Genomic DNA, 20,033 nt, shown 5'->3' on the forward strand with positions numbered 1-20,033 from the left:
CGTTCATTTACAAACGCTTGCTGACCGGGTGAGCAACCAAGGGTCCGAAGGACTGTGTCCTTCAACCCGGGAAGGCCAGTTAGGGGTCGGGGGCGGCGAGGAGGAGCCCTCCGGGGTACCAGCCCTCCGGGGCACTTTCTGGGGCGGCTGTGGCCCCACCAGGGGATCCGGGGCTTCGGATCCTCTCTGGAAATAACGAATCCCTTAAGTCTGATGACTAACAGGCAAACGCGGAGGCCGGCGGGGACGGCGGCCGGAGGGGACGGAGGCCGGCGGGGACGGAGGCCCGCGGCGCTCCCTCCCGGGCAGCTGGGGCCGTTTGGCCCCTGTGTGCCGCCGTAGCGGCCCGCTCGGCTCTCGTCGCCCAACATGGCCGCCGTCCTCCGCGCCCCCAGGGGGTGCCCGGCCGCCCCGCGTAGGACCTTTCGCGGCGGGGCAGATGCCTGCTCCGAGCGGCGGTGCGCGCGCACGCGGGCGCTTCCCCCCCCACCCCCCCGACACCTCCACCTTCACCTCCGCTCCCTAGGCCTCCCGCGGGGTGGGGCGGGGGCGGGGGCGGGGGCGGGGGCGGAGGCGGGGAGGTCCCTTCCGGGGGCTGGGAACTCGAGGGGCCGCGTCACGCCGGGCTCGGCCCCCGCGGCTCCTCCTCCCCGCTCCGGGCGCTCCAGTCTCCGCCCGCCCAGTGGGGGGTGGGTGGGGGGGGTGGCCGCAGACCCAGACGGCCTGGGCGACTCCTCCGGGAAACTCCGTGGCCGTGGCTGGGGAAGGAAGGCGGCCCTGCCTGCGCCGCTGCCCCCCGCCCCTCGCCGGGGTGGGTGAGCCCCGCCGCCCCTGCTGAGGAAAGGTGGGAAGGAAGGAAGCAGCCGTGGGGGGCACCATGTTCTCCAAGCCGCCCCGACCCACCTTCAGGTCCTACCTCCTGCCGCCGGCGTCGCCGCCTCAGGTAAACAGCCTCCCCTCCCCCCGCCGCCGACCGGATCCTCGTGGGGCCATGACGGAGGGGGGGCGTAGAGGGGCCGAGGAGGGGGCGCCCCTCCCCCCACCTCCGAGTGTTGGGCTCGCGTGGGGCTGGGGGGCGGGGAGAGGGTCGGGACTTCTCCTTCCACTCCGGTGGTTGGGGCTTCGCGTCTCCCAGGTGGGGAGGAAGCAGCCCACGAGAACCGTACCCCACCGGTCCCGTGCCCCACTCGCGGAGCCGCCCCACGAGCAGGCTCCCCACTCAGGTTCGAGTCTCCAACCCCTAAACCACCGAGGGAGCCCGGATCGGCACCAGTCTCTCCCCGTACCCCCCAGGCCGGTCCCGGGGAAACTTTTAAAACTCCTCTGGCCCTGGAAGCAGCTCCTGGCCCGAGTCCGCGGCGCCGCTCCCCCGTTCGCTCCGAGCCGCGGGGCGCCCCCTGGCGGGGCCCTCCCGATGCCCTGCTGCTGCCGCTGGAGGGCCAAGGTGGTGCAGCAGAGGGTAAATAGTAACCCCAACCCTGGGCCGTGTGTAGGGGGGGTCCCCGTCCGATGCCGCACCCTCGTTAACGTTGTGGGGGGGTGGAAGCTGAGGGAGCCCCCCGAGCGAGCGGCAGCGGTGTGGACCGCCGGTCCCAGCAGCGCCCGAGCCGAGCGGGCTGGGGACGCGCTCTGGGTCACGCGTGTCTGAGGCTTCCCCGGTGCGTTTCAGGATGAAGACCAGCGGAGCCCCGAGCCCAGGATCAGGAAGCTGGAGGCCGCGCTTCTGCCAGGTGAGCACGGGCGCGCCGCCCCCGGGCCTCGTCAGTGTGCCGGCCGGGCAGCCGCGGGGGAGGGCGGGCTGGCCACCCAGGTAAGGGCGCGGGCTCCGGACCGGCCCAAGCCGTGGCTACACCCGGGAATGCCCGCGGAGGAGAGTTTAACGATCGCTGTGGGAGGACGTCGGTGGCGCTTGTGTCTGTCCGAGCTTTCCGGCGCGGGGGTCGGCGCCGTGGGCCGCGTCTCCTCCGCGGGAGGGGCCCGCCGGGGCGCTGGGGCGTGCTGGCTTGGGCTGGCACAGGTGGTGAGGGGGTCCGGGGCTTCTGGCTCGCTTCGCAGTGAGCTTGCCCCTGGGATCGTTGGGTTCTCCATGAAGTGTGGAGAGAAGGACCTGGGGCTGTCCAGTAGACGTGCGGGGAGAATAGCCACATCTCCGGGACGCTGGGGGGGCTGATGTGACGGAGATGCGGGGTATCGTGTGCGGGGTTTGGGGCTACGTGACAGTGATTGTACACGGTTCATTTCAGCAGACATTAAGCACCGACTGTATGCAGGGCACTCTACTAAATCTGAAGTATTTCTGCTGAAACGTACAAGAGTGGTAGAGTTCATTGAATGAGTACGTGGACTGTAAATTTTGTTTTAAAATAAGATATAGTATATAAAAACACATTAGCCAATACCAGTTCTCAAGTGTTGTGTTAACTGCTTACAAAAATGAAACTTGAATACGTAGCTACAAATATTTCTTTTTTGGTCGTGTTTTTCTTTTTTTTCAGAATAAACTTGTTAAGAAAACTGTGATACACATGCATGCTCTAATTAACACATTCGTAGCCACTTTGGAGACTTTTTGTATATTGTTTTTAAATATGAAGCAGTGCTACTTTTAAATGTGTGCCTATTAGCTATTTAAAATTTAGATTCTGTCCAAACAAGTTAAAGGTTCCAAATTTCTATTCTTATAGATAATTTTCATGATTTGTCAAATCATTAATAGGGATTACACATTTACTTATTTTCTTAAAATGCTTTTCATTTAAGCTATGATAACCAGAACCTTTTTTCCCTCAATATAAAGAATAGTAAATACTGACAAAAAATTTGAATTATTCATTGAGTGGCCATTGCCTCGTCTTAAAAAATAATATAAATTATTTTTAACATCAAAAATATTCCAGTCATTCTGTTTACCTTACAAATAATTAGATTTTTACACTTAAAAGATTAAAAATTTAATATATATTTTTGCTTTAACTTTCTGAAAAATACTTCATTTACCATAGTTATTCAGCAAACACTTAGCGACTGTCTACTATGTTCAAGGCAGTTTAGATTATACAGAGATGAATAAAAAACCAAGATTCGTGCCCAAGGCAAGTCTCTTTATGTTTTTCATTTTTCCCTCTTGGCTCTCCACCCTCAATTTTCATCAATAAGACTTCAGGGCCACCTAAAGAGCAAGACTGTTAGACTTTTTCTAGAATATATTGAACAATATGCTACTGTTAGAAACTGACCCTGGCTTTTCATGAATCCAGAAACCAAGAAAAAACTCAGTCATGTCACCTGTGACTTCAGATAAGTTTGTAAACAAAAAGTAATTGTCAAAAGATAAGAATCATAATATTTAGTGTTAAAAGGCATCAAGTGCCTACTATCATAGTACTATGCTGGGTGCTGGAGTTTAAATTAGATCAGATGAAAACAATTCTCTTTTAGAAGGTTATCTCCAAAGTGGAAATGGATACGCAGATAAGTACAGAGTATCTGGACATTATATTCAAAGGAATTTCCTTGGAGGCGGGGGAGCATTCAAGCTGAAAGGATAAAGAAAGGCTTTATACAAAGGGGACAGTTGAGCTGAACTGTGGATGGAACTAGGGATAGGAGGTGAATTTTCATTTTACAGGTGAGAAAACCAGTGCTCAGGAAGGTGAAGTCATACAGCTATGAAATGATACTGCCTAAAATTCTGGTCTTCTGAGTCAAGATTCAGTGTTTTCCGTGGTGTCTCAGCTCAGTTACCTAAGTAATGAATTCTTTAAGAATTAAAATATGAAATCAGAGATTCACCCAAGTATAGTAAACATTTACTTAGTTTGGATAATCAAGTTGATATGCTTTTCATTTTTGATCATTGGAGTAAAGCTGTAAAAGAAGTGATTTGCTCATTTTTAATGCTTAGCATTTACACCCTCTCATTCTCCAATAGATCTCTCCCACTGACCCCAGTTTCCACATCTGACAGCCCATGAAACGTTCCACCCCCACATTCTCACACTTCTGTATTGAGGGAAGTCTGTTTCTTCTTCTGTGTTTTTGCACATAGGCTTGTTGCTGTTTTTATGTGTGCTTGTGGTCCTCCTGAGTCTGCCTTCGGTGCTCAGTGTTCGTACAGGTCTCCAGCTATGCGTCTCTGAATTCCTTATCTTTCTACTTTATATTCATATTCCTCAGTTTGTTGAACCATTCTCCAGTTGATCAGTGTCTAGTTATTTGATACCAGAGATAGTGCTGCTATGAATATTTTATTATATGTAAATATGTGTTTATTATACATATGGTTATATGTAAATGTCAAAAAATGCAAATCTTTCTGCCTTTGTCATCTTTAAGCTATGTTCCCTGTAATGGATCACCAGGTCAAAGGTTATGAACAGTTTAGTGACTTGTCTCCCATAATTCTTAATTATTTTCTAGAACTGTTGGAACCAGCTGTAACTCCATTGACAGTAAATTAATGTATCATAGATAAACTATTTCCATCTGAAATCATTTTGCTACTTTGAAAAGCGTGAGGCAAAATCTCAGTTGTTTTACTTTATATATCTCTTATTAATTAAGCATTTTTAATGTGGTTGTTGACCATGGTTCAGGAAGGACAGAGAACAGAAATTTGTAGACATACCCATATATCATGAATATTTTCTTTAAGAAAAGAATTGGTAAACAGCAAATAAGATCACAAGAAATGAAATTTCCTATATTTTAACAAAGACTTGTTGATATTTGAGTTAATTTTGAATCAGCTTGTCTACATACAGCATTGTCAACAAAGATTAGAATTGGTAAAGAAGGTAGAAGAAAGAATAATTCTGAGAAAAAGACATGACATATGGTTGAAACAGTTCCATCCTGAAGTATTTAAATAAAAAGTTGACAATAAAAATGGATAATGGACTAGAATGGCCTCAACAACAATTTGTATAATTTTCTACGGAAGTTTAATGTTAATTGCTATAGCAGGGGAACCAAAAAGAACCCAATTGAAACATAAAAAAGTGCCTCAGCAAACATTTGACATACTTGCCAACTGGAGAGAAATGGTAGCCAAAGGCTACTGTAATTAAGAATATAAACTTATTTGTAAAATCTTACCAAGGATGATGGATTATGAGCAGTATTGCCTCATAAAGCAGAGAAAAGCATTGCGGGGGGGGGGGGGGGGGGTGTGGCAGACTTAAAATCAATTAACAGAATTTTTCTGGAGATCCAAATAAACACAGTCATCCTGAGTATTTAAGTATGATGATGGAAGCAGGACAAGTATAAAATTGGAAATGGATCTGTAAGGAGTTTTATAATGAACAGGACAAAAGAATCTTTACACTTGCATTCTAACATTACAGTCTCCTGTATGCTTATAGGAAAGGTGAAAATTATATTAAAGAAAACAAAGATAGGGAAACAGTAAGATTGGACCTAGTGTCTATAAAGGAGAACTGGTGCTGAAAGCAACAACATTGTGAGAATGTTGACAGGAAGAGAAAGATGTGGGGAAAAACTGACCTCATTAACACTGAAAAAGCAGCAGAGAGAACAACAACTCCAGAGCCTGCTCTCTTATCTGTACAGAATCTTAGAGATTCATCTAGGCATCAGTGACATCTGCAGGTGTTAGTGGGGAACAGTGCAGGCTGTTTTGTAACTGGTATTCTCCAGTGGACCACATCTTTACCATTTAGCAGGAAGATATAAAGGATAGAAGATTGCACTATGTTTATTGTTTGATTATGAAGAAAGCGTTTGGTTCAGTAAATACCACCTTTCAAACCTCTTATCCAATAAAATATTTGCGACTCATACTTTAGAATTATTGAAGAATTTGGCTTGACCATCCATATAAGAAAGACTAAGTGGATGAAAAATGTCTGTTGTCCAGATTATGGCATACTATAGAGCTTGTCCATCAATATGTATATCTGAGACAGACAGCTCAAATGGATATATCAGACCCAGAAATAAATAAGAGGCAAAGAGAGGGCTAAATTGCCTTTAGGGATTCCAAACTTCTCCTGAAAACAAAACTCCTTCTTTTCAATACCAACACTGATAGTGTATGATTGTGAGACACAACGCAAAAAAGTCTGAAGTACGCATGCTGAGTAGAGTAGGCTGTGGCATATGACTGACTTGTCACTTTGGAGAGCAGGATTAAATGATGTCAAGAAGGAAATGTAAGGAGGAGAAGATGGGCTAGTAATGTGGCATAGGCAAGGGATGAAGGTGGATATCTGGAGTGCTCCACCAGCATCCGCTCTGTGTGGGAGCAAACAAGAAGGCTCTGACATGTTGGGTGGGAAGTTTGTAGAAGGACATGAAAGTTACTTAGTGTAAGCAGACATCTGCCCCATTTGAAGGAATGAGCCTCCCAATCAGTGAATTCACAGATTAAGTGTGTAGGTTGATCATTTACATCTATTCTTTTGAATACTTATTTCCATATCTAATGGTAACTTCATTTATATTGCTGTGTAAAATCTTGAGACACTATGGATCATCTAATCTACCTGTTCTCTCCTCTCCCTTCTCCCTCCAAGAAAGTCTGCCAGAATTATTCTCATAGTAAGAAAAGTGTTATTTTATTTTGGTGAATTTTTCTAGATTTCAAATCACCAGTGATCATAATGATTGAAGTGATTCCCAGTCATTATAATCATAAGCTGACCAGGAATTCATTACAGAAACAAAAATGTAGATGTTTCATTCTAAAAGAGGACAACCTGAGGATTCTTTTCAACCAGAATTTTGGTCTGTGTTTTGAGAAGTACTTCTGTAGTCATAGATACTTTTCAGTAGATTTAGCATATTTAAATCGTTTCTGCCCTATTGTAAATATAATTAAAACTAAGCATCATTCATTGAGCATCTTTGCTATAATGCAGTTATATATTTTAAAATAATTGGAGAGAAAAGGTAATTTATTTTTCTTACCTGTTTGACTCAACTTTTGAAACAATATATTTTCCTACTAGGCCCTACGTCTTCACAGAATATTTAGGATATAAATTGTTTTTTTGAAATTATATTTGGGAAGAGTTGTACATTTTTCTTGAGACACATGAATGACAAAATAAGTAGCTAAAATAAGATTTTATAACTTTTAATAAAATTAAAGAAACATTTGCACAGCGTACTTTGCAACCACATCAACCATTCGCCTGACAGTGTTAAAACCCATCCCCAATGGATATCATTGAAACGTTTAAGGTATACGAGTAATTTTTCATTTATAAACACACTTTTATGTATGATAGAGATAAAAACTGGACCTTTGAGTTTAAACCCCAAGGTGAGAACTGCTCTCTACCAATACTGGTCATCACCTTCTCTGCCACTTTTAGTCTTAGAGATTTGCCTAAAATACAGAGGCCAAATGACTTGCCCAGTCACATAGCTTGTGTGTCACAGGCATATGAATTTTCAGGATTGTGGAATTCTTTGTCCTTTTTCATGAATTAGAATCTAAGCCTGAGTGCTTCCTTAAAAGAAAATGTGAGTATATTAGTTACTTCTGTCTTTAATATGTTGAATCACTTTAGGTTTTGCATTTGTTGAGTGTGTGTGTGTTTGTCCTTCGTTGCCAAAGAAGACCATGCCATCACAGAAATAATGATATGACTTGCACTTCACCCTGTTCTGAGTGAGGGAGGGCTGTGCAGGTCACCAGTCTCACTTCTGCTCCAGAGCCATCTGAATCCAGCGACCAGATATTCATCAGGATGACTGGAGATGAGCCATTATGAGGCACTTGGGGTTAAGTGACTTGCCCAAGGTCACACAGCTAGTGAGTGTCAAGTGTCTGAGGTGAGATTTGAACTCAGGTCCTCCTGACTTCTATGCTGGTGCTCTATCCACTGCACCACCCAGCTTCCCCCAAAGGGGAATTATACTATTTTGAGAAGGGATTCTTTAGGTATGGGTTATACTAGAAGGCCTTGAAATTTGAAACTTTGAAATTCTGTGAGGAGAACCTTGAGGGAGAGTGATAATGGCCTTCTTAAGAATAAGTAGATAAGGAAATGTAATATGCAAGGTATAGATTGATGCATCTTTCAGCGTTTAGGAGGGTGAGGAGAGAAAATGTAGATAGGATCTCGTTTTGAGGCTCCAAAAAACGAAGTCAAATCAAAAAGAAAGAGAAATTATCAGTATAAAATTTTGGTGGAACAGTTAAAAATCGTTCCATTGAGGTATTGCTGTATATGTTTAAGTCATGAATACCAGTCTCCAAAGAATTAGTTATGGGTCACCCAAATGGCATGGAAAGACATATTGTAGCTGTATTTTTATTTGGACCTGTGATTGTTTGTGTGGGGTAGGTAATTCTGGTATTGAAACTTCTTCCACTGTTACAGACTTTCAAAACTTGTAGTTTAGAGAATTGCCTTGGATTTTGCAAGGTTAAGCTACTTTTCCTTTGCCTCATAGCTAGTATGTACCTGAGACAGTACTAAACCCAATTTTTTTACTGCAAAGTTTTATTAGCAGTGGCCAATTTTCAGGAGGAATTGTGTCCAAGAATCTATGATTGGAAAGTTAGGTGAGATAGTCATTTTGTGAAAGTGAACTCTTAGTTCCATTTTCTCTCATGTACTGTCAGGAGATGTAGAGGAAAACCTCTAGTGTGTTGCATGAATTCCTAGTTGAAGATTTATGGTGGGATCTAGACAAAACTTTTTTATAAGATAAGTCGGTATGGATGACATGCACAGTATATTACTAGAAGGAGTTCTCATGTCAGAGATCAGATATACTGAAATAATCAAGGGATGAAAGGGGAAGCCTCAGAAGAGGCTGACTGTAGTTTCTCAACTTGAAGGGAATATGAATAACTGAGAATAGACAAAAGTGGTATGACCAGTGAGACCAGCTACTTCTAAACTTTAAAAATATCTGAAAAGAAAACTCTAAAAGTTACGGGAGGCCAGAGAAAGAAGAATAACTGGTGTGTACAGAGCATTTTTCATTGAAGCACTAAACATACATTGCTTCGTTTGAGTTTCACGGTAAACCACTGAGTTAAATACTACCAATATTATTCTCATTTACAAATGACAAACAGGCTAAGTGACAGTAGAGAAAAGGTAGAATGACTTAATTGTTATTTTTGTTTTTTAAAAATGTTTTACAGATGCCTTTTTTATAACAAATATATACATTACACCCCATCCCATGAACCTTTCCTTTTAACAAAGAAGAATATTTAATCAAAGAGACTGTTTTATTGTATCTGTTTTCTTTGCATAATGGGAAATTGATAAAACAAAAGTAAACAATAGGAAATTAAACTCATAGATAATGCATAGATAATTAGAAAACTTAGCTACCTTAAAGGAGTAGCAGTCACCTAGCTTTGATGAATTACAACCTGGGGAGTTAAAACGATTTGCAGATATGATCACCACTGCTGCCAGTGATCACTGAGGAAGCATGGAGAGTTGTCATACAACTGGAAGCTGGCAGAAGCTTCTGGGATCTTGGGTGAAACATGATGTGCCTCAGGAACTATCTCATTCAGCCCCACATTTTACAGAAGAAACTAAGTACTAGAGAAGGGAAGCAGTTTGCCCAGGGTCAATATCAGTAGTGCTGGCAGAGCTCCACCTCTCTGACATTAAAGCCAGGGGTTTTTTAGTGCTATTGTCCTGGTTTTCAGATATTATAGACCCATGAGTTTGACTTTGATACTTGACAGAATTTCAGAAAGTGCTATTATAAGAACTTACAAGAACTTAGAAAAGAAAGGACTGACCTCTGTCAGCCAGTATGGGTTCATGAAGAACAATAAATGCTATTCTAAACTCATTTCTTTTTCTCCAGGGTACCATAAGTTAAATAGACATAAACCTGGATTTTAACAAGGCATTTAAACAGTCTCTTTTCCTTGTGTGAACATTCTCCATTCCTCAGTATCAGGCTCTCATTCTTTCGCACTTCAATTTCTGCCCTCTTATTAGATTTCAACATGCAAATTGACATTTCCTCAACTATTCTAGATTCTCATTTCTTTATCAATTACTATGACCTACTCAGTTAGACATAGAAATGATCATACCCTTGCTCTTACCATTACCCATAAGTTTTGTACTTTCAGGTTTGTGAACTCTGAAATTCTTTCATCTGGTCGTAACCACTTAGCATTCCATCTTTCCCTATATCTTACAGTCCTCATCCTGTTCTTTGTCCGTACATCTCTAAACCTTCCACCCTTCGGTTGTTTCCCAAGTGGTCAGGGCTGCACTGGCTTGCTCCCTTACCCATCTTGACCCCTTTGTAAATCAGTTTTACTGTTTTGTCTTCTGCTTGAATTCCTTGCCTCCTTGTCCTGTTTCTAGTCATGCTTCACCAAACCCCAACCTTGGGTTGCTTCCACTGGGCTTTGCCTTGGCTTCTAGTCTCATGCTGGAGTGAAGCTGGAGAAATTGTGAAATTATGCTATCTTTATCCAATCTAAGTGTATTGCAGAATCTCAACCACTGCAACAAGGCAGTCGTTTTTATGTATCCCTGACGCCCCGTTCTACCTATTCGCCATCTCTAAAAGATCTTCACTTGATTTTATTTTTCCTCTCCTCTGCATCTTACTTCCTGTCACACTTTCACTCAATTACAAACCCTCTCCAGTCTGGCTTCTGACTTTGTCACTGAACTGAAACCTCGCTCTCCAAAGTTTACCAGTGAATTCTTAATTGCTAAGTCTAATGGCCTTTTCTCAGTTGCAGATCCTTTTTAACCTGTCTACAGCCTTTACACTTTATATATCTTATATCTGTTTTGTTCTTTAAATGTTTTCTCCTTTAGAATGTGAACTCCTTAAGGGCAGAGACCACAGTCCATCACTCAGGACCATGCCTGGCACTTACCTAATGCTTGTTGACCAACTCATAAAACAGCAATAAAACAGCTTGGATGACGATAGTGATCCGAGATCTAGAACTGGACGGGACCTCAGAGGCCCTCTGCTCCAGTTTCTTTACCTTCCAATAAGGAAGCTGAGGCCCAGGAAGGTTAAGAGATTTGCCCAAAGTCACATAAGCAAATTGTTAGAAACCTTTTCCCTCTTTTAGCATCTGTTGTACTGTCTCTGTTGTCATGTTTTGTCTTAGGGGATGGTGGGGGTGGAGGCACCCATTATAGATTTAGAAATGAGTGTATAAATAGCTATATCCTACTAGTTCTGCCGTAGGTCTGTCCTTTGTTAGCCGTTTTATTTAGCATTAGTGCCCTTCACACATTCTTCAGTCTAGTTAAAGTGTCCTGCCAGCTGTTCCCTTCACATGTTATCCTATCTCCTTACTCTGGGCCTTTGCCCAGTTGGTACCTTCCCCATGTCTGAAATCTTTCCCCCTCATCTCCTTAGAATCTCTAGGCTCCTTCAGATGGAGATGTGACCTTCTGCTGGTCTTTTTCCTCATTCCTGCAATTATTAAAACATTCTCTCTTGAAATTACTTTTCATTATTTTGAATTTGCTTTGTGTTTTACTTACTTTTGTATGTGTTTTGTCCCTGAAGTAAGCTAAAGTCCTTGAGGGTAGGAACAGTTCTATTTGTCTATCTCCAATAACCAGCAAGTTGATTAATAAATGTTTGTGGAATTGAGTCTGACATACACAGCATAGCGTTTCTCCCAATACAATGAAAGCTCCCTGAGGATCAGGACTGTCATCTCTACCTTTGTATCCCAGCCTGGGACCTTATGTGTCATAGTCACTTGGTTGGGTGTTGCCCTTCATCTTCATAGAGGACCAAAATGCCATCACTATTGTAAAGTGAAATTTCAGCATGTCTGACTGTGGCTGCTCAGACCAATAGGAGCTTGGAATGCTCCACTGTAGGGTGGGCATGGATAGTCCGTGTGAGTATTTGGGGTGGATTTTCCCTCCGAGTTAGCAGCAAGCTGTTCATGCTCAGAGAAGAGCTCTAATTTGTTGACATTAATTCTTCTGGTAGCCATTTTGCCTTGGGGGTGGCACTTTTGATGAACCCGAATATTTAGCTTGGAAAGGATAAGTCTATGACCAGTCCAGCACTCTGCACCACACACTGCCTTTGTCACTCTCACATCTTGTCTGTCTCTTCTCCTTACAATCACATAGTCTATGAGATGTCAGTGTTTGCTGTAAAAGTGCATCAATGAAGTTTTATTGTGTTTAGATAAATGGAAGACAGTGTTGGTGATGAGAAGGTCATGTGATGCACAAGTCTTCTGCAGTAAATAAGGTGTAGGGGGTGTTCAGGGAGGACCAATACCTTTGGTGTGATGGCTGCTCTTTCCATAGTCACTTAAGGGATTGTGGAATGAAGTTCAATTACATTGGAATGATTAAAGAAAGAAAAAAGAGAGAGCTGCTTCTGTGGGTGTAGTTCAAGTGAGTTTCTTGTGACTCACCCAAGGTCCTTAAGCAGTCTTTGTAATCACTCTAGGGATATTATTGAGGAGGGTGATGCTTCAGGAACAGACTGGACTGAATGATCTGTGAGGCCTCTCATCCCTGATGCTAAGTATAGTGTAGTCAGTTTTGGCGAACATTTCCAAAGATCAGTTTTTAAATGAGTGATGTCTATGACTGGATCAACTCCAAAATAGGTAACATCAGGTCAGAAACATTTTGTATATCTTGTATTGATAGATTTTTAATTTTAAAAAAATCTTGTATAGATGGAAAAACACTTTTCCATACTTTTTTTTTTTTATGGATTCCCCACACCCACCCTGGATGAGAAGCCTGCTTTCTACACCTGTTTTCCCTCTTGGGAAGGTATTTTGAGAACTGTATTTGGCTGTGTGGTTGAAATGGAATATATTTCATTAAAGTAACACTTTATCTCAAGTCCTAGTAAATCTAGGGAAATTTATTATAGGAATAACTGGATTCTTGGCTAAGGCAAATTGCTTTTAAATGGAAATTATTGTAAATATTTTTCATTTTGGAATCCCTGAGAAACTATTTTAGAATAGTTAATAACATATTGATACAAAATGTTTTTTTTTAATAAGTTTCTTCCCAGTTATCTTAGTACTTATTTGTACTCTAGTCTTTTAAACACAGGAATCTTAAAAAGCAAACTCAACTTAGTTTCTAACATACAAAGGAGCAATTAGACCAATTTATTTTGTGCTGTTACAAATCTTTTTTATCCTCATTTGAAAATATTTTATTTCAGTACCTTTGAAAGATGTTTTTTGTTTGTTAAATAAACTATTAAGTAAGATGCTAAGACTTATAATGATATTGTGGCTTTTTCTCCCATTTTGGGAGAAAAATACTGTTTACCTGATTAATGAATGTAATAGGAAATACACATTTTAAAATTAAGTTAAATATAAATTTAGATGCATGAGTATTTCCATACGTGATGAATTATCTAAGTTAACAAATGTCCCTTTTTTAAAAAATTAAGATCATGAAATACTCAAAATATTTTAGAGGCCTTGTATAATAATAGAAAGAGGGCTAGGCTTGCTGTCGGAGAGGCCTGGGTTCACATTTCAGCTCTGACATTTATTAGCTATATGACCACAAGTAAGTCACTCAGTATCTTTTAGCTCTAGTTTCCTGATCTGTAAAATAGGGATGATAACATTTCCAGCACTTTACAGCTACCATCCTTGACTTTTGTCCAGAGAAAGTGAGAAAATCCCTTAGAACAATGGATTTACAATTTAGGGAAGGAAATGTGTGGGCTTACCATTTACCCTTTGTCTGCCTTTTGGGGAAGTGTCTTTATGTATGGGATAACAGATCAGTTTGAGTACTGAGTACTTACCTCCTAGGCTCTTAAAGATTGAATGCAGATTAAGTGAAGATTAAATGAGATAGTGCATATACAGTGTTTTGTAATAAAGCTTAAAGCACTGTCAGATGCTGTTAATTCTGAACATATGCTTATGCACAGAAGATTTAATTTAGTTTTGGTTTGCCTTAAAAAGTTCCATTTTCAGTGCTCTTATGGTGGATTAAGTAATTTTGATTATATCACCAGATCCTTAGAATTTGATTGTTTTTATATAATCATGTGTACAAGAGTTGCATATGATCAAGAGGCATGGATGATTCCTACCTGTGTTATTGGAGGGAGCTTCTAGATTGATGAGATTGCTGATCTGTTTGGGTCATTATACTAGTTATTATGGAAACCTTAATTTGCTAGGCACATAAAGAGATAATCAGACCATATGCAAGTGGCATTCACTTTATAAAATAGAGACTAAAGCTGAGGGAAAACTCATTAGGGTATGAGAAAATAAAAGCCTTTCCATCTATTTGACGACTCCTTTCTCTCCCCTTCAGGAATTAGATGTTAGGGTTGTTTGGTTTTTGGGTTTTGTTTTTTTATTTTTGTGAGTAATCTTAGGCTTTGTTTGTTTGTTTTTTTTTAAATTAACATTCCTTGTATGTGGCATAATGGTTACATTATATATGTACATATAGAAGTAATTTTACTTGAATATGGATTTTTAAAAATCCACATCAGTTATTTAGATTTTTAAGGGACCTTAAAAGTAATTTAATCCAACTCTTCTCATTTTATAGATGAAATTGAGACCCAACAGAAGTTAATTGAACTTCCTGGAATCACACAGATAGTTTAGTGGCCAGAACAGCATTCTGGCTCTGATACTGTGACCCCAAGTTGAACACTTGAAGTTCAGTACTCTTTCCATTAAATTTCCATTTAACTTGATGTATTATCCTTACTGGAATGGCAGTGCTATGAGCTGCTCATTCTTACTATTTCATGAAACTGAGTCATTTTAATTCCCCAAAAATTTACTGAGGCATATAGGATTTCTTCACATATATAAAAATATTAAGATTTACTAGTCATTTAAAAGTTGATTTTACTTTTACAAATGTAGAATATTATTATGATGTAACTCTGCCTTCCTTTTTTTTGTCATTATCTTATCCTTAATCCCTCAACTATCTCCTACTATTTTATTGACCCTGATTTTCCTCTTCTTGACAAATCTAGTAATAGTTTTCGTTGTCTTGATCCTTGAACTATTGCCTATATTAATATTTTTGACCATCCACTCTTCTTTGAAACTATTTCTTCCATTGGCATAGTTGACACTCTATTATGATTCTCCTACCTCTTTTGTTTTCTTTGGTGGGTACTCTTCTCTCTACCCTGTTCCTTACTCCACAGTGAGGACATTCTCTAGGACGCCAGTGTTTATTTTCTGTCCCTCCACCCCACCCCCTCCACTTCTTGTCTTTGATAGAAAACATACATTCTCATGATTTCTGCTTAAATCTTTTTGCTGATGACTCCGAAATTAACATTTCCAAACTTTCACATTGTTCTGAACTTTCTGTTGAGCTTTTTAGCCCATTTTTTTCCTTTTGGCTACTATAAATTTTCATTGACATTTTCCACTATCATCTCAATCTCAACATAAAAACTTGTCATCTTATTTTCACCTTGCAAAAAGAATCCCCCTCTTGGCCTCTTTGTCTTGTGAGTACATCATCATCTCAGGATCAAAGTCTTGAATTCATTTTAATATTAAGTGCTTTCTCTGTAGGAAAATAAATTGCCACTAGGGTCTAAGGATATAAAGATGAAAAAAATGACATAATGACATAAGCTTATAGTCTTTTATTAAATGATTTATATACACGTCATTGAAAATTTACAATGTCTAGTGGGCAGTTCATGATGCAGGAAAGAAGCTCAGGAGAGAGTATGGCTAGATAAATAAATCTGGGAATCATCTGTATGGAGTCAAGAGTCAAGAAGCACTTATCAAGCACCTACTATGTGCCAGGCATTGTGCTAACTTTTGGGGATAGAAAAAAAGGCAAAAACATAGTCCTTGCCTTCAGAGAACTTAATGGGGAAGGCAACATGTAAATAACTAGGTACGTACATGATACATATAATATGGATTGAAGGCACTCTTTGTGGGGGATGTATTAGCAGCTGAAGGGACAAGGAAATGCCTACTAGGCATTTTGAGCTTGGTGTTTCATAGTTATCTCAAACTCAGCATGTCCAAAAAAGAAGTCACTATTTTTCTCCTTAAAATTACCCACAATTTCAACTTGTGTCTGCCATCCTTCTAGTCATGCAGGTTCACAATCTCCATGCTTCCTTTGACTCCTCACTCTCATCTCACAAATTCATACAGTTGCCAAATCATGCCATTTCTATTACCTTAATATTTCTTTAACGTACACAGCACCATGCTAGCTCAGACCCCCATCTAGACTCTTGCAGTGCCCATCAATTTAGTCAGCCTGCCTCAAATCTTTCCCCATTCTAATTTGTCCTAGTTATGTTCCCTCCCCCCAAATCCACAACTCTACATTACCCTTAGGATCACATTTAAAGCTCTTCACAACCTGATCCTTTCCTAGTCTCTGTTCTTAAACATTTTCCAGACTAGTCCTTGGTGTCTTCTATACTTGGAATATACTACCTCTCACCTTTACTTTTTGGAATTCTTCCAATCTCCACTCAGCTGCCACCTTTTACATGAAACTTTTCCTGATGCCTGGCTGCTAGTACTATCCATAAATTACCCTGTATTCTTTTATACATATTCTGTATTGACTGATAGGTGCATGTTTCTCTGCCATTAGGATGTAAGGTCCTTGAAGGCAGAAAGTTTGTTTTTGTATTTGTATCCCTAGTGCTTTAGCAATATGCCTGGCATTTACTAGACACATAATAAATACTTGTTGATTTATTATTATGAATATTGTTAACCTCAGTGGTGTCTGGGATTTGTACGGTTATTTGTTTTAGCACTAAATGGCTTCTTGATTACATATTTCTTTGTCTCATCTTCTCACTGCTGTCATAGAGCTCATCTCTGTCAGTGTCCCTCTTCTGCCTACTCCTCTTGTGTGCTGCTTCTTTGCTATTGTGGATAAGAAAACAGATAATTTGTTAGAAATAATATGGCAAATTATTGATCATATAAAAGAATGCTGCAGATCACTAATTATAAGAGAAATATAATAAACACTTAGTAAGTGCCTACTCTGTGCCAGGTACCTGTGCTAAGTGCTGGGAATACAAATAAGAAAACTAGACTGTCCTTGTCATCAGGTGCTAGCAATCTAGTCAGGGAAGGCAGCAGACAAAAGGAAGCTGGATTGGGGAGCCTACCATGGAGGCATGATGGTAATCGAGGAGTGCAACTAGTGGGAAATGAAGAATTGGCTTGCTTTTGAGCACCTTTTAAAGGGAGTTTTTGAGAGAAGTAAACAGTATGATGTAAATAAAGTGAGTAAAGTGTTCATGCCAGGGGTGGGGAACCTGCAGGCTTGAGGCCTTCTAGGTACTTGAGTTAGGCCTTCTGACTGAATGCAAGTTTTACAGAACAAATCCTTTTATTAAGGGGATTTGTTGTGTGATGTTTGGATTCAGTCAGAGGACTGTACTTGAGGACCTAGAGGACCACATGTGACCTCGAGGGCCCAGGTTCCTTACCAAAAGTCCCTATCCTTTGATCTGGTGATTCTTCTACTAGGCATTTGTACTCCAAGGAGGCCGTGGAGAAGATCTTCACAGGCACTAAAATATTTATAGTGATACCTTTTGTGATGGTGAAGAATTGGAAACAAAAATGGATGTCCATTAATTAGGCAATGCCAAACAGATTGTGTTACATGAATTCAAGAGTGAATGAAGTAAGCAGAGCCAAGCAAATAGTATATATATATGATGACTACAATAACGTAAATGGAAAGAACAATCACAAAACAGTTAAGAGTGGGTATCACAAAATTACACAGAATTAGCATGGCTCCAAAGAAGAGAAATGATATTTCCACTCTCTATTCCCTTTGTAGACATGAGAGGCTCATGTGTAAGATAGATGACACATATTTTCAGACTATTGATTTATTGGTTCTGTTGATTTTAAAAATGTTTGATTAAATGGGATGATTCTGGGAGGGATGAGGAGCAAATTGGGGACATATTGGTGATTTAAAAAAAATCTCTGAAATATATCAGTGGAAGCTTATTTTTTTAAAAAGGGAAAAAAATTAAGTGTAAGAAAAAATAGCCTCTAAGAAGGTATGAGCTTTATTGCATTGACTTTTTTTTTTTTAACATTTATTTGATAAATTGAAAGCCCTCTTTTGCTTTCTTCCTTACTTACAGTCATTTGTAGCATGGCGTATTAAAAGTCTAGGAGTTGAATTCAGGGTTTAAATTTCTCTTTTCTTTGTGACCATGAACTTTGTCTCCAGTGCAGTATTAGTCAGGAAACATTTATTAAGTGCCGGCAACGTTAAAGTACTATGCTAAGCATTCGAAGGATGCAAAGAAAGATGTAAGACAGTTCCTTCCCTCTAGGAACTCACAATCCATTGGAGGAAGATACATTAAAAAATAGAGATAATAATGGATAACATGGAGATAATAATTATACTACTGATCTCACAGAAATGGGAGTGGGGGGTGGATTAAGTTATGTTTGTGTTTCAAAAACAACAAATTTGGTAGTTGTATGTTGGGTGGATCAAAAGCAGGGGAACCAATTAGAAGGCTATTGTAGCAGTCCCAAGAGACTAGTCAGCTTTGAGAACCAGACATTTTGGTTTAAGGATTCTGCTGTTGTTGGAGTTTTGTATATTCTGTCCACTGAAAATTATTATAGTTCTCTTTGTTTAAGATTGTTTTTTTAGTGGATAGCTAGTAATAATGTATGTTGCCTCTTAGTAAAATGAGTTGTCTCATAGAATTTTTCTGTAATATTAAAGAAACTTTCAAGATGGAAATTTCATGTCTTTGAGATAAACTTAATACATTTCCATACATAAGCATTTGATGAGTTTAGACTTTCTCATTGGGATCCATATTTACCTGGTTTTTTTTAGTAAGTTTCCTGTGTTACCTTGAATCATTAATTTGGATTAACTGTTACTTTATAGTTTTATGTAAGTAGAATCAGACTTAAGATTTTTCTAACTTCCTGTAAGTTGATATTGACAATTCTTGTCTTCTGACATAATTGCTTGACTATTTGAATGATGCAAAGTGTTGAATTTTGGGTTTGAAATAGTTTCTGATTATATTGAGAAAGAGATATAGCTACATTGCAATAATATTCGCTATGCCAAACTGGGCCCCATTATTAACCCTTAAATAATGTCACTTAAGAGTTAAGAGTTCATAATGTTGACATTTTTCCTTGCCAGAGAACTAGATTGAGTCTTTTTAAAAATCCTTACATTTTATAGGTGTGAGTAGAATTCATAGTTATTTATATTGTTCAGTTTAGTCACAGAATGAGTTGTGTTATTCTCCATTTTTAGCATAATGTACCATCCCCTTAATTTAGAAGCAAGAAAAAGCTTCCTTTTCTAATGGCTATATAGTCTTATGTTTATTTCTGGTTCAGATAGAACCAGACATACAGATATAACATGAAAAGGTTACAAAGGTTACAGCAGTACAACCTAGAGAATTATTAAAGCTATGACCTGCTAATGTTTCCCAGAGAACCACACAACTTTTGGGGCTACGCAACTAGATTTCATAGAATCTTAGAATCTCAGTCTTAGTGGCTGTGGTCCAACTAACTTGTACAGAAATCACCTTTGCATCTTCTTTGAAAGACCCCTAATGACAGGGAACTAAATATCCTGCAAACCAGCCCATGACAATTCTAATTGTTAGTAAATTTTTTCTTATATTAAGTCAAAATCTAGTTCCCTAAAGTGTACCCAGTTCTCCTTGTTCTTCTTGGACCAAGTAAGACAAACCTAATTTCTTTTCCACATGACTGCTCTTTAAATACTTGAAGACAACTTGGTATCTCCCTCCTTTGGACATGCTCTAGTTTTTTTACCTTGTCACTATCCTTAAAATGTGTTAATAAGCACTAAATACAGTATTCTAGATATGCTCTGAACACAGAAGAGTATAATACTTATCACCCTCTTTATTTTTAGCATTATGATTTCTGGTAATAAGGAGAGCTAAGCTTATTGCAAAATAAAAGACTTAAACTAAAGGAAGTAGCAAAAACCATCAGACTGTGTAGATATGATCTAAGCAAC

General features: G+C 40.1%; 1 protein-coding gene across 2 annotated transcripts in view; it reads left to right on the forward strand.

The window, feature by feature from the left end:
* Positions 1-681: 681 nt before the first annotated feature.
* The window catches only part of MTMR10 (myotubularin related protein 10), an 80,805-nt gene continuing 61,453 nt past the window's right edge, over positions 682-20,033 (forward strand). The window contains exons 1-2 of one of the 2 annotated variants that reach the window (XM_072616626.1): positions 682-943; positions 1,670-1,730. In XM_072616626.1, the coding sequence (XP_072472727.1) occupies positions 878-943; positions 1,670-1,730 (127 nt within the window). In that variant the 5' untranslated portion in view covers positions 682-877. The remainder of the gene's footprint in view (positions 944-1,669; positions 1,731-20,033) is intronic. The other variant, XM_072616633.1, reaches the window with a different exon arrangement.

The sequence above is a fragment of the Notamacropus eugenii genome, chromosome 1 (assembly GCF_028372415.1).
Source record: "Notamacropus eugenii isolate mMacEug1 chromosome 1, mMacEug1.pri_v2, whole genome shotgun sequence".
In the NCBI taxonomy this organism is placed as follows: Eukaryota; Metazoa; Chordata; class Mammalia; order Diprotodontia; family Macropodidae; genus Notamacropus; species Notamacropus eugenii.